The sequence below is a fragment of the Gallinula chloropus genome (genome assembly GCF_964237585.1).
Source record: "Gallinula chloropus genome assembly, chromosome: 17".
NCBI lineage: Eukaryota > Metazoa > Chordata > Aves > Gruiformes > Rallidae > Gallinula > Gallinula chloropus.
Window position 1 is genome coordinate 6,711,589 of NC_140102.1, and position 13,741 is coordinate 6,725,329.

General features: G+C 64.5%; 1 protein-coding gene across 1 annotated transcript; it reads right to left on the reverse strand.

The window, feature by feature from the left end:
- Positions 1-642: 642 nt before the first annotated feature.
- On the reverse strand, positions 643-8,692 carry LOC311198153 (carbonic anhydrase 15-like; the record flags this gene model as incomplete). The annotated part of the gene is made up of 9 exons (XM_084272053.1): positions 643-958; positions 2,032-2,246; positions 2,898-3,064; positions 3,265-3,331; positions 3,611-3,703; positions 4,384-4,544; positions 4,756-4,926; positions 6,990-7,025; positions 8,626-8,692. The coding sequence occupies 9 exons, from the start codon at positions 8,690-8,692 to the stop codon at positions 643-645; spliced, it is 1,293 nt and encodes a 430-aa protein (XP_084128179.1).
- Positions 8,693-13,741: the final 5,049 nt, after the last annotated feature.

The following is a 13,741-nucleotide window of genomic DNA, read 5'->3' on the forward strand; positions in this document are numbered from 1 at the left end:
CTGATGAAACACCTGGTTTGAAGAGACATGGGTGATGTGGAGCAGCCGGAGAGGACAGGGGCAGCCTGCCCGCCCTCCCAGCAGCAGCTGCAGCCACCCAAACAGCCACTGTTCCTGGAGGCAGCAGGGCTGAAACTAGAAAGCAAGCACTGGGGCCAAGAGTAGCCCCATCCCAGGCTGGGGGGAGCGGGGCAGGGCCGCACACCAGCCCCCCCACTTTGGCTCCGTGGCTGTGCCAAGCTCAGGCAATACCAGACAGCCCCTGCTCTGCCTCAGCCCGGGGTGGGAGGCACAGCCCAACACCCAGAGTGGCGGCTGGTGGCTCCCACACCCCCTCCCCACATCCTCTGGCCCATGCAGCTGCCTTCTCCGAAGGGCTGGGAGCCCCGGTTGTGCCACGCCAGCCTCAGGCCCCTCCGCCCCCCCATCCGGCCGCGGGGCACCCCCCAGCTCAGGGTACTCCTTGCCCACCCCAGTCTCCAATCAGACACTCGAAGGGGGGACAAGGAGAGCCAGGGGGCACAGGCAGGCACGGGGGGACAAGGGGCGGGGGGGGACATGATGGGGAAGAGGGCAGAGGGGAGGGGCCGTGGGCAGGGGCAGGACGCGGGGGGGGGGGGGGGGGGCACAAGGGCCCGGGCGTCAGCGGCACCGCGGGATGGGGCGCGAGTGGCCGCAGCCGCTGGAGGGCGCCCCCTGGCGGCCGCGGGGGCGGTGCGGCAGCCGCGCCCCGCCCGGTCCCGCGGCCCCGGCGCCCTCGCGTGGCCCGGAGCCCCAGGCGGAGCTGCCGCTTCCAGCCGGAGCCCGGCGGGAATTCGGGAGCTGCGCAGCGGCCGCCAGCGCGCAGGGGGCTGCGGCAGCGCAAGGCCCAGGCTCAGCATCCCGCGTCTGCTCGCACACCCAGCGGCACTCGGGGCGCCAGCAGCTGCCCTGCCCTCCCTTCTCCAGAGCGGGGTGGCTGCTCCGAGACCGGAGCTCTGGGGGGCACAGAGCCCCAGCACCCACAGGGGCCTTTCAGCACCCTGCTGTTGGGGTCGCCAGAGCCTCAGCTGGGCCCCTCCATCCCCTGGAGATGCCTCTGCCCCGCCGCAGGCTCCAGCCGGGGCCCAAGCCTTGTGCCAGGAGGATGCTCAGGCGCCCTGCACCCATGGGTGCTGCAGCCTCCCCTTGGGCTGGCAGGGGGCTGGAGCCCCGTGCTGGCAGCGGTTTCCCCCAGAAATGATGGAAACCTCAACCCGCCCCACTCTGTGCCCAGAGAGGTGACCTGTGCGCCTATGTCCATAACTCAGGAGGAGACAGGAACACGCCTGGAGCTTCAGCCACATTAATTATGAACCACCCCACTTGCCTGGGCCCCGGCTCTGCCCCTGCCTTGCCAGGCAGCACAGGAGCAGTGCTGGCAGACACAGCTATCTCTGCCAGCGCAAAGTCAGCTCTGTGGAAAGATCCCTCCGTTCCCTGCATCGAGGGGTGCTGTGACCCCAGGGACAGCCTCATCCCTCCATCAGCCAGCCCCAGCCCCAGGGAAAGCCACAGGGCAGTGTCTGAGCCACAGCAGGGCCAGGAGTTGGCCCTGGGAATTTATCACACAGGGAGGAGATGGGGAGTCTCGTCCCCACCTGTACAGCCACACACAGGGCAGGTATCCCCGAGTGCCACCCAGGTGCCATAACCCACACCCTGATGCCAAGCACCCTGCCCCAGCAATGCCAAAGGGACACGGAGCCAAAGGAGCCACTGGTGAGGACCCCGGCTTTATTCAGCCCCTCCAGCTTCCCCTCCTGTTGGCTCCCACTGCCTGGCTGCAGGGGCAGCACAGGGAGGGGCTCCAGCCTCCCAGAGACATCCAAATTTGCAAAATCTTCACCCAGCCAAGGCTTTGACGTGCTGTTTGGTTTTTTTTTTTTTTCCTTTTTTCCTTATTTTTTTTCCCCACTAACCCATGAACCAAAAGTGTTGCTCCCCATCACCGTTGCAGCAGGGCGGTGCTCCTGTGGAGACTGGTTGGAGAAAGGCTGGGCAGGATCCTACAGGGTTGGCAAGCAGGGGCCAAGCAGTGCCAGCAGGAGCAGGGGGGAGAGGAGCTGGCAGCAGCCCCTGCACCGGGACCCACTGCTGGCTGTGGCTGCCCTGGAGGCAAAGACCTTCCTGCTGCGGAGGGGCTGTGGTGGGCGGAAGTTGTTGGTCATTTTTAGGAACGTGGAGCCAGCAGCTGGGAAGTGGAGGGTGCTGACGAACGCCCGCAGCTGCGCAGGGGGAGAGGCAGGGGTGGGCAGCGGTTCGCTGGGCTCCCCCAGCCCCTGCCCGCTCCGAGCCCTCCTTTCGTGCTGCCCTGCAGCCAATGGCACAGGACCCACAGCATGGCCCCATGCCAGTGGGCGTCCTGCTACCCCTCACCGCTCTCCCGAAACCAGAGTGGAGCGTAAGTACATGAGCCAGGCCCTTGCAAGGGTCGGCTCTTGAGTTTTGAAGGAGGTAATGGTGCCTTTCTGCCTGCACTGAGCACTTGAAAAGCAGCCAGCCCGTGACACCCTCAAAGAGCAGCACCCACCTTGGGCAGCAGCAGAGACCTGGCTCCATCCATCCAGCACCCCACGCACCCACCCACCTCCCTGGAGCCTTGTCAGAGCTCCAGTGGGAACCCTCCCATGTTGCTGTCTGAACACCGGGGCTGGGCAGCAGAGCACTACAGCCAGATTTCCCCCTGCAGGCAGGTGGCCACAGCTCCGTTACTTAACCCTCATAAAACTAATTAATTGCCAGGTTGCCCGGAGCATTATTATAGAGATGACTTTCCCCGTGCTCTTGCTTAGGGGTCAGGAAGGGCAAGGAGAGGGGCCACGGGGAGGGGGTCCAGCCCTTCAGGCACCAAAGCGTGGGGCTGTGCACCCTGGTACCTGCTCCCGGCCGATCTCCACCGGTTCCTCAAAGACGGTCCAGACGACGACCTCGCTGCAGTCAGGGGTGGTGAGGGAGCCCTGGTAGCGGTAGTACCCAGAGAGCCGCCCGGTGTGTGGCAGCAGTGTGCTCAGACGGAAGGTGGAGGCCAAATCCACAGAGTCCCCTGTGAGGCAAGACATGAGCAGTCAGCCCATCCCATGCTGGGGACATGGAGGGGACAGTGGGGCCACCCCCACCAGTTTCTCTTCAGCCAGATGCCCCACAGACTGGTAGGTCACCCCCACCCAACTCAGCTGCACCCCTGCCCTCCTGCACTGGAGTCTCTCCCATTTCCACCCCCGCCTCAACAAGGAGGCGACTCACCAGCGTGGGACACGTTTCTCAGCCCGGCCACAATGGTGTTGTAGTTGGTGTTAGGGGCTTCGGAGACCTGCAGAGGGGGAGAGGAGGAAGCTGGGGTGGGGAGAACTGGGTCACCCTGCACCACTGAGTATCTATAGGCAGAGCTGGCCCCAGCCAAGCAGCAGTGGGGCCCCAGCCAGCACCTCCTTGCATGAAGCTGGCGTTGGGGGGTCATGGCACCTTGCACCACCAAGGTATCCCAGCACCTCCCAGCCTTGACCCAACCTTCCTGCCCCTCCTCACACCCTCAGGCAGCCATACCATGCTCCCCCAGCTGCACCTCCCGCATGAGTCCCCACAGACCCACCTGGAAGAAGAAGCCGAGGACGGCCAGCCCGTTGGGATGCCCCTTGGCCTCTGCCACTGTCCGGTACTTGACATTGATGTGGACGATGTGCAGCTGGGAAAAGGACGGAGGGACCAAGTGTGAGCAGCCACCCCCAGCTGAGCAGTGGACCAGTGGCCCGTGGATCTCCCCAGCCATCCTGGGGTGGCTGAACACTGAGCCAACCACCCCCAGAAAAACCCTCTGGGTGGGTCCCACGGGCGCTTCTGCAGGGCGGCAGCTCCGAGCATTGAAGCACCCCAGTGAAGGGGGTGGGGGAAAGGGAGACAGCAGTCCTGGGCACCCGCCAGCTGCAAAGCATAAATTTCGCTCTCCTCTGGCAGATAATTAATATTTTACAGGCACAGAGCCTCCTTAACCCAGAAGGATCCCGGCGCGCTTGGCACAGCACGCTCCCTCACGCTCTTGCTTGTGTCCCCTGACTCAGCGTGCAGCCCCAGTGGGGCACAGAGCCCTCCAAACCCCACTGAGTGCTTCCGAGGGGGCAGCCTGGCCAAGGCATGGTAACAAAAAGCGTTGTCTCATATCAGCTGGTTTTTAACCCCCCAGTACCCTGTGCAGCAGCTGTCTGTGTCCCACCATCAGTGCAAGGCTGTGGTGATGGGGAGCGTGGCCGAACTCACCAGTGCAGTATCACCCTCAGCCCACTCACCCTGCCACAGGGCAACTTTGGGATGCAGCAGCATCAGACCTTCCCATCATGCCAAGGACTCAGGGTGCTTTTCCTCACCTACCTCCATGGGGAACTGGCGTCCATCGAGGGTGTGCTCAGAGCCGTTCCCGGCTGGGCTGCCCCAGTGGAAGTGGAGCTGCAGCGCGCGGTACTTGCCGGGGAGGCCCCCGCCACTGATGGTGATGTGCTCGGATGCCAACTCGCTTGCCAGGCTCAGCATCACTGCAGGGGCAGCAGGACAGGGTAAGGATGGGGACAGCACTGGTCTTGCCCTACCCAGGCTTCATCTCACAGGACAGGAGCGGCTCCAGGACCCTGCAGCTCGCGGGCAGAGAGCACCCGGGAGTGGTGCTGGAGTCAAGCCCCAGTTGGGATGCTGCCCCGTGACTCAGGGCAGTGGGGGGGCTGAGGGTAGCCCCGCCACAGGACGCACCTGTGTGCCCGTCGTTTGCCAGCCTCCACTTGCCCGGGGGGGCCTGGTCATAGCCCTCGAAGAGGATGTCCCCGAGGCCACCATCCCGCTGCAGCCGGCGCCTGTCGATGTTCACGGGGGACTGCTTGTCACCGCCGCATGTGGCTTTCAGCTCCTTCCAGTGGCTGGGGCCTGCAGAGGAGGAGCGGGGGCACCACGGGCAGCCACCGAGCCACCGCTGTGCCCAGGGCGACACAAGGCTGTGTGTCCCCAGCCAGCCCTGCCGCCCCTGCCAGCCCTGCCGTGCTTGCTGCATCCCGTGGGAGCTGCCCTCCTGCCCAGCCAGCCTTCCTCCCTGTTGATGAGTGGGGGCTTATTGCAACATCATCCATAATTGAGCAGGATTTCCTCATGGGGCCGGGGGCTATATTTAGCCCAGCAGCATCCATCCAGTCCCTCCACCTGCCGCTGGGGAAAGGACAGGCTTTTCTCCCAGCCCCTTCTGCCCATCCCTGCCAGCAATTCCCCCTCGCAGGGCTGTGCCAGCCCCCATCCTGCCATAGCCCTGGGGCTGGGGCTCACACTGGGGCTGGGCAGGGGGCTGCTCTATGCAGGGGGAGCAAACCACCCACACCTGCAAGAGCAGACGGGAGCTGCTGAGACAGGGGGACAGAATACTTAAGCCCCACGACAGAATACATGGCGGGGGGGGGGGGGGGGGGGGGGGTGGGGGGGTGGGGGGGGGGGGGGGTGTTTACCACATTTCAGCCTCCCCACACCGGTTTTGTCCAGCTGTGGCAGGTGAGAGCGCATCCTGGCCACACAGTTTGTCCTGGGGCAAACACAGATGGGACCCAGCGTGACTGCACAATGCCCATTAGCAGCTCCCAGGGCAGGGGGTCACTGTGGCAGGATCTGGACAAGGACACAGCAGCACCTGCAGCCGGCTGGACCCACTGCAAATCCACAGTGCTGCCGGGTGCCATGAGCAGAGCAGAGGTCCCCACAGCTGCCACCAGCATCAGACCACACACCCCATACGTGGGGCTCGCTGTCCCTGCCACCCCTGCATCACTTCTCTCAATGCTCATTTGCAGGCTACAGCTGATGGGCTGCAGTCCCACCCAGGATCCAGGAGCTCCCCTGCATCTCCAGCCCTGTCCACACCAGGCATCTCCAGCCCGAAGGAGCTCGGGGCATCCCTCCGTGGGCTTGGCTGGCTCCACTCTGGCACCTTTGGCTGACCTACACATCGTTAGCCCCAGTATCCCCTCCAACTGGGGCTGGGTGAGGGGGCATTCCCCCAGCAGTGCCCCATGGCCCAGCTGTCACCTTTGCCTGCCTTCCCCTTGGGCACACCAAAGCACAGACATACTCACCCCCACCTCCTGCTCCCCAGGCTCAGCCCTGTCTCCTCCCCTTCTCCTCTCGTTACTCCAGGCAGCATTTTACCTGGAAACCCTGGGAGCGGCAGCCCGGCCGTGCCACTGCCCTGCTGGCTCCCCAGCACAGTGCTATGGGGCAGCCCCACAAATCACCCAGAGCCTTCAGTGCGGGACCATCCCTGAGGCACTGCTCCATGCTGCCCAAGCCACTGCCCGCTGGCCCTGCTCCATGAAACCTGCCCTCACTGCTGCCTGACGAGGTCAAACTGCTGGTGACACCGAGCACTGGTCTGGCTGGGATGAGCAGAGCCCAGGGATGCCCGTTCACCAGCCACAGCTGATGTGCCATGGCAGCTGGGCTTGGGGTACGTGCACTCCAGAGCTATAAAACAGTTGAGCCGTAACAGCTGATTAAATGCTCGTTGATCCTTAATTAACCTTTTACAAGCTATTTGCATGCTTCAATACAAAGTGCCCCCAGTCCTTCCAGTGCCCCAGGCAGGGATTACTGCCTGCCCAAATGGAGCCGCCCCTCCTGGTTCCTGGGGCTGTGCCCCATTCCCCTCGGCTGCCCGTGCCTCCCAGGGGTGGCTAACCGTGGGTGTTCATTATGGGATTCAGTTTGCTTCAGGGGGAACAAAGCTCTCCAAGGGGCTCAGGCACTTGCCTCCAGTCTCTCCACCAGCACACCTGAAAGTGAAGCTCCTCTAACCATTCCCACCTGGTGTGCCACAGGTGAGCTCACCCTTCTCCAAGCCACGCTCCCTGCTGACGCTGTCTGGGTGCCCTCAGCCAGGCATCGCGGGGAGATGCGGGAGTCTGAGCCCCGCACAGCCCCGACACCCCCATCCCGCACGGGGCACCACTCACCGCACTCGGGGTCCTGCGAGTCGTAACACCACTGTCCTGCGGGAGAGAGGAGAGCTCAGGGCAGGCGATGGAGACCCTCACCCGCTCCCCAGACCCACCCATGGCCGTGCCGGGCCCCCAGAGATGAGGGCACCCCTCGCCGCAGCCAGGGGTCCTGCCAGCACTCGCGTTCATCCCGGTTATTCTCGGCGCTGGTGTTTTCACACATTCGCACCCTTCCTGCCTCCCCCGGCCGCTCTGCAGGGAAACCTCCCTCAGCATCGCTCGGCTCCGAGGTGGCCAAACCCCGCTGCTCGTGAGGCTCCTTCCCCGGCGGCGGTGGGGGCTGTCGCCCCGTTACCCATCCCGGAGAGCTAAGGCAGCCCCTCGCTCTGCACCAGACGCCTCACCCACCCCTCAGCAGCCCCGAGTGAGTGGGGAGCCGGGGGGGGGGGGCTGCTGCAGCCCTCCCCCTGTGCTTCCCGTGGCTCCCCGCGGGAGGGCTGGCAGCAGCAGGCGGTCGGTGGGGGCTGCAGCAGGCCGGGGGTGGCGGTGGGCAGGCCTGTGCCCACACTGCGGGGCCGCGGCTCGCTGCTGCCCACGCTCGGGGTGGCCATGGGGACCAACGCGCTCAACGCCGGTGCTGGTGCAGCAGATGCAGGGATGCCCGAGGGATACCCGAGGGATGCCCGGGAAGCCAGAACCCAGCTCCTGTTGTCTGCACAGCTGCCCAGAGCCATCAGCTCTGCAATGGGAACCGAGGGGAATGCAGCCCCTTCCCTCACCTCACTTCCCTTTCCCGCTGTGCTGCTCCTGGCAGGAGCCACGGAGTGGGTGCTCAGGGCTCCTGGGGCCAGCCTACATGAGCGGTTCCCGGTGATGCCAGCGGGCCGGCTGCAGGAGAGCCGAGCCGCACGTGTGCCAGCCGCGGCCGCTCGGACCAGCAGGACAAAGGAACCCTGCTTGGCTCCACCTGTGCTGCTCGTAGCCCCGACCGGCAGCGCTGTACCCGAAGCGTCGATGCAGCGGTACAGGAGACACCGGTCCCAGAAGGGACCTGGGAGTAGGACGGAGCGGGACTCGGGGACTCCCCGGGACAGGGAGCTGAGGTTTTGTTTCCTCCCTGTCCGGGGGAAACCAAGCTCCCGGGAGACCACACTCACCGGCCCTCACCCAACCTCGAGCATCCTCCAGCAAGAGCTAGAGCCGCCCTCACAGCAGGTGAGCACCCCCCCAGCGCCTCGGCCCCGGGACCGCAGGCGGGGGGTTGTGGTTTCCCGGCGGTGCGGGTCTGTGGTGAGGGGACCCCGGCCCAGGCACCTCCTGCCAGGACGGACAGGCAGCCCCGGGCGGGCTGAGACCTCCCTGAGCCCAGCGGCACGGTGGGGGCATCCTCCAGCGGGGAGGGGGATGGTGGGAGGGAGGGCAGGGGTCCTGCCCCAGTCCCCGCTCCAGCCCGGCTGGGGCCGCTGTCCCCCGCACCCCGGCCCCGCGTCACCCCCCCTGCCCCGGGAAGGGAACGAACGGGACTGTCACAAGCACACCCCGGCCCCCTCACCACTACCCCCCGTCCTCTCCCACCGCGGGGACCCTCCTCCCGTCTCCCCCGGCCCCCCCAGACTCCCTGGGAGGAGGGCGGGCGGGCGGCGCATCTCACCTCCCGCGGCTGCTCGCATGACGAGAGGCAAAGTCAGAAAAGTTATCCCCAGCCCCCGCGTCCCCATTGCCGCTGGCAGGGACCGGCAGCCCCGGGCAGGCGGCCCCGCCGCGACGCCCCGTCCTCCTCCGCAGTGCGCCCGGGCCGGCGGGGCTGAGGCGGGAGCTGCCAGCGCCCAGGCAGCCCGGAGAAATCCTCCGCTCCAGCCTGTGCGCTGCTGTTAAATATTCATCACAAGGGCTGAGTTTTTAACTCCTCGGCTGCTAGGAGGGAGCGGGGAGAGCGGCCCGGCCCCCAGCCAGCCCCTCCGCGCTGAGCCAGCCCCCCTGCCTGGGATGCCAGCCCATCTGCCTGGGATGCCAGCCCCTTTAACCTGGGATGCCAGCCCCCTGCCTGAGATGCCAGCCCCCCTGCCCGATGCAGCCCACCCCTGCCTGGGATGCAAGGCCACTACTTGGATGCAGCCCCCCTACCTGGATGCAGCCTCCCTGCCTGGCATACCAGCCCGGGGTACCAGCCTCCCAACCTGGGATGCCAGCCCCTTGCCTGGGATGCCAGCCCCCTGCCTGGATGCAGCACCCCTACCTGGGATGCCAGCCCGAAGGCAGGCGTCTGGGATCAGGCAGGGGGCTGGCAAAACCTGGGGGTGCAGCATATTGCAGCACTCTGAGGGGCGAGGGGGCAGCCCCCATGTACCATCCCACTCTCCATCCCCAAAGCAGGGTTTGTCAGCAGAAGTCCCCATCCCATTCCCCCCTCACCTCGGGGCTACAGCTGGGCTTCAGGGGGGCTGTTGGTGGGAAGAAGGGGCTGGGGCCACCAGCTCTACCCCCTTCCCATATTTTGAAGCTACTCAGGTGGGTCAGCCTTTGTTCCTCCTCAGCTTTGGCAACCCCCCAGCCAGCAGCAGGTTCTGCAGCCCCCAGGCCAGGAGAGCCCCTGGGGCAGGAGCAGGCAGTGCCCTGGGGACCCATGGGCCAAATTCCACTCATCCCTGCAAAGCAGGGGCACACAGCCCCTCCCCAGGGAAAGGACAGCAGGTGCCCACAGCACTTTGAGCAGGGTCACTGAGGAGCAGGACACTGGTGGGGCAGGATTCATCCCTTTCCCCTCCAGTCAGCACAAAGCCTCCTCATGCCACTGCAGCTCAGGCTCTCACAGCCCCACAGTACCTTCTGGCCCAGGCAGGGGGGCACCAGCTGGCCTGGGCAGGGGGGCAATGCCAGGGAACAAGCCCAGCACAGGCACCCTGTGCTGGGGGACACGGCCTGCCATGCCTATCACACCCATCCAGGTGGGTCCCATGGGAACTGGGGTCTTTCCAGCAGAGCCACAATCCCGCAGCAGGCAGGTAGGGAGGGAGGTGAAAACACCGGAGGAGAGTGGTGGTGTCACATTCTCCTAAAATATCCCTGCCCTCTCCAGGCAGCAGTGGAAAGGAGGCCACGGGGCCCAGCTCCTCTCACCAGTGCTCAGCCCTGGCTGGGATCGTGGCCGAGACGCTGCCAGGATGAACAAACCCGGCAGCAGCGCAAGGGCAGCGGGAAGGAGCTTCCTGCTGCTGGCTTGGCCAGGGCCAGGCTCTGTCTCAGCAGAACCACTTGGCTGCGCGAGGACAACACACCGGCCGGGGCTTGTCCTCAGCGGGGGCTCTCTGGGTCGTGGTTGTCCCCACCCCGGGGCAGGTGCCTGGGCAGGTGCCTGGGTAGCACCTAGCTGCATGTTGTGTCCCCTCTGTGGGGCACAGAGTAGGGGGGCAGCACAGGGCTCCCCTGAGCTGCTCTGGATCTGAGCCATGGTTGATACTTGGCCCTTGCTCCGGGGATGAGGTAGTTTGTGGAGGGCTGCAATCATTCTTTTGGAACAAGCTGCAAAGGGTGGGCAGGGAAGGTGGAGAGTCTCACCAGGTCTGCAGCCCACCACTAATTGCTGCTGGGAAGGAGAGGAGCTGCTCCAGCACTGAGACCTCCCTTGGAGACATGAGCCCACCGAGTGGCACAAGGACCCCTGCCAACTCCTGCTGTGGGACAGCCTGGAGTACTAGGCGGGGGGGGGTGGGGGTGGGGGGGTGGGGGGGAGTGGGGTGCGTGTGTGGAAAGCCCAGACCCTTGGGGTTTGAGAGACAATGGGACTCACCACCCCATGGCTGTTCCCCCCAGGGCATCAGCCAGGGTAGGGAAGCTCCCCAGGACATGTTTTCAGGGCTTCAGACTTCTCTGGTGGTGTTTTTTGGCAAGGAGGGCAGCAGCAGAGATGTCACCACAGCCAGCGTGTGACCAGGAACACCAGCAGCACTGTGCTGCAGCAAGCAACCCAGCCATGGCGGGGACAAGTCCCTTGTCCCTCAGAGGGACCTGCCAGGACAAGGAGCGGCACAGCCAGCCCAGGGGCTCTGAGACCCCCGCCCGGCTGGAGGGGGATGTAGAGCCTCGGCAAGCTCGGCACGGCCCCGCCAAGGGGCAGGAGTGGAGCGAGGAAGCAAAGGGAGGCACCAAGGCACTAGAAAGGCAGCCACAGCAGCAAGGTGAGGCGCTGTACCCCACTCCCCACTTGCCCTGCTCCCCGGGGCGCACCACTGGCTGCTGGCACAGGCGCCTGGCAAGAGCAACAACCTCCAGTTTCTATAGGAACCAGATCAAACCTCAAAAGAGCCGCTTTGTACTTGCCGGTCTCCTGCTGCCGCGGTGGTGAGCTTGCAGGAGATGCTGCAGCTCTGCTCTGTCCTCGCAGGGAGACACCACATCCATCGTCCTGCGGCCACGGGGCCAGCCGAGCTCCCCGCGGGCACATGTGCCCTCAGCACCAAGGGCAAGAGCTGTGACGGGGAAAAAACACCACTGGAAAATAAAAATAGTTACTTAAGCTGCAGCCATTGATTAGTCTCGGGCACGGTGCCATCCGGCCGGGAACCCCCACCACGTGCTGCGCCAGCACAGAGCCGAGGTGCCAAGATCAGCTCCTGGAGGTAAATCCTGCGCTGCCACCCGGGAGCCCAGCCAGGGACCTGGACTGCCGGGGACAGTGACACCACAAGGACTTGAGCCGCCAGACCATGTTTCACAGCACCCAGGGACTGGTGCACGAAGGACTGTGGGCACCTAGAGAAGGAGGCACCAGCGGGGACATGAAGCTCAAGGGGAATAAATACGCCAGTAGCTTCTGATTTTCTGTTAAAACCTTTGATCTCCTTAATAAGCTGCCACTTGCCTGGGGGGAGCCAGGGGCAGGGCCGGGAGCACAGCGTCCCTGGCACAAAGGAGGCTCTGTGGCCAGCAGATGCGCGCTGGTCGCACGCCGCCACACAGCCCCTTCATTCATCCCGCGGTCCCGCCACCGCCGGGGTCAGCGACATCTCCCCCCGCCCGGGGAGGCCAGCCAGCCCCCCACAGCCTGGCACCCCCCGGGGCCACTGCCAGCACATGGTCCATACACACATCCGACCCACACATCAAGTCCGCAGCCTTCTCCCAGGGGCTGAGGGCTCCAGATGCTCCACACTGGGTACAGCTGCCAGTCACCCTCCCAGGAACACACGCTGTGAGCTGGTAAGAGCTCACATCAGAAGGCTTCCCAGCCATACCCCTGCCACAGCATCTAAGCACCAATGCCAACTACTGCCCACTCTGCGTGGGGTGCAGGGAAGACACTGGCTGTGAGCCCCAGGAGCAGCGGCTGTGGTCCTGGCTACTCCCTGCAGCCACAGCATCACCCCGTCCCCAGGCTACAAGAGGAAGGGAGGGAAGGAGTTGTATCTGCACAGGGTCTTGGAGCATCAGCAGAGCTGCGCAGGGTCCCTATCAGACTGAGCCCCCCCAAGTGCTCATGGCATGGGGCACCTGCTATAAAAAGACACATTTTATCCCCCCAAGACCGGCAGTGAAGGAAGAGCTGCATCCCATCGCCCCCAGCTGAACCTGCATCTCACAGCAGAGCGGAGATGACGCTCTGGGAGCCGGGGGTCTGTGCTGGTTCAGGTCCAGCCAGGATGGAGGTGGTGGCTGCGGTGGCAGCTGCCCTCTGTGGGGTGCAGGAAAGGGAGAGCAGAGCCCTCCGCGGCACCCGCGGTGACAATGACACTGCACACTGGACGGCTTTCAGCAATGAACACATCCTGCAGCCACGGGCAGGGCACGGGGACAGCCCAGCAACGCTGCAGAGACTTGTTCTGCGGCACTCGCAGCAATAACTGTGAGCCAGCAGCTTGTAATGAGCCTGTGAATGGTTCCAGGAGCTGAGCTCCCAGCCCGGAGCGCAGGCAGGCAGCACTGGTCCAGGGCTGTGTTGAGCATGGAGGAGACGCTGCTCCTTCCTCATGCCTGAAAACCACCTCTCCCCTGGCAGACTGGGGTCAGGAGGCCAATTCAGTTTTAATTCTTCTAACTACTTTTCCCCATAAAACTGATTAGACCAACTGATTAGAGCCTGATGGCAGCACTTGTACCACAGGCCATCCAGTGATTCAATGAGAGCATCACCAGGACGATCACAACAGAGAGCAGCCGCCAGGATGGGGGCTCCATGGCCCCACGGCACTGCACATGCTGCCTGGAGCACTCCAGAAGAGCAGGAGGGGCAAGTGCCAGCAGCACAGCTTCTCCCACCCCAGGAGGATCCATCCCCCCACCAGCAAACCAACACTTGGATCTCCAGCTGTGCTGCCTAGGACAGGCAGGTGACTGCCCCCAGCAGCACGGGGCTCTGGGAGCAGACAGCTGGGACACACACCTTGCTGGGACAGAAGATGAGACTCTGGCTCAGAGCTGGAGTTGCTCCATCCCACCAGCTGCCAGCTCCAGCTCCATGCCTGCATCACGGAACTGCTTCGGGAGGTGTTTATCCCGGGGGAATAGTCCCTGCTCAGGCAGCTCCATGAAGCAATTTCATCACAGGCCCTTTCAAGAGAGGCAGCATCACCTCCTGTCCCACTGCTGGCCAGGGCACTGGGGAGGGGGAGCTGCCTGCCACCCCCCATAGCCCGGCTCAGCCTGGAATGGGATTGCACTCACCTGAGCTGTAAAGCAGCTCAGGGCTGGTTTAGGCAGCAACTCTGCTGTACTTCTCCCCACAGGATGGTCAGGACACAGCCCAGATGGGAACCCCCCCACACACCCCAAAA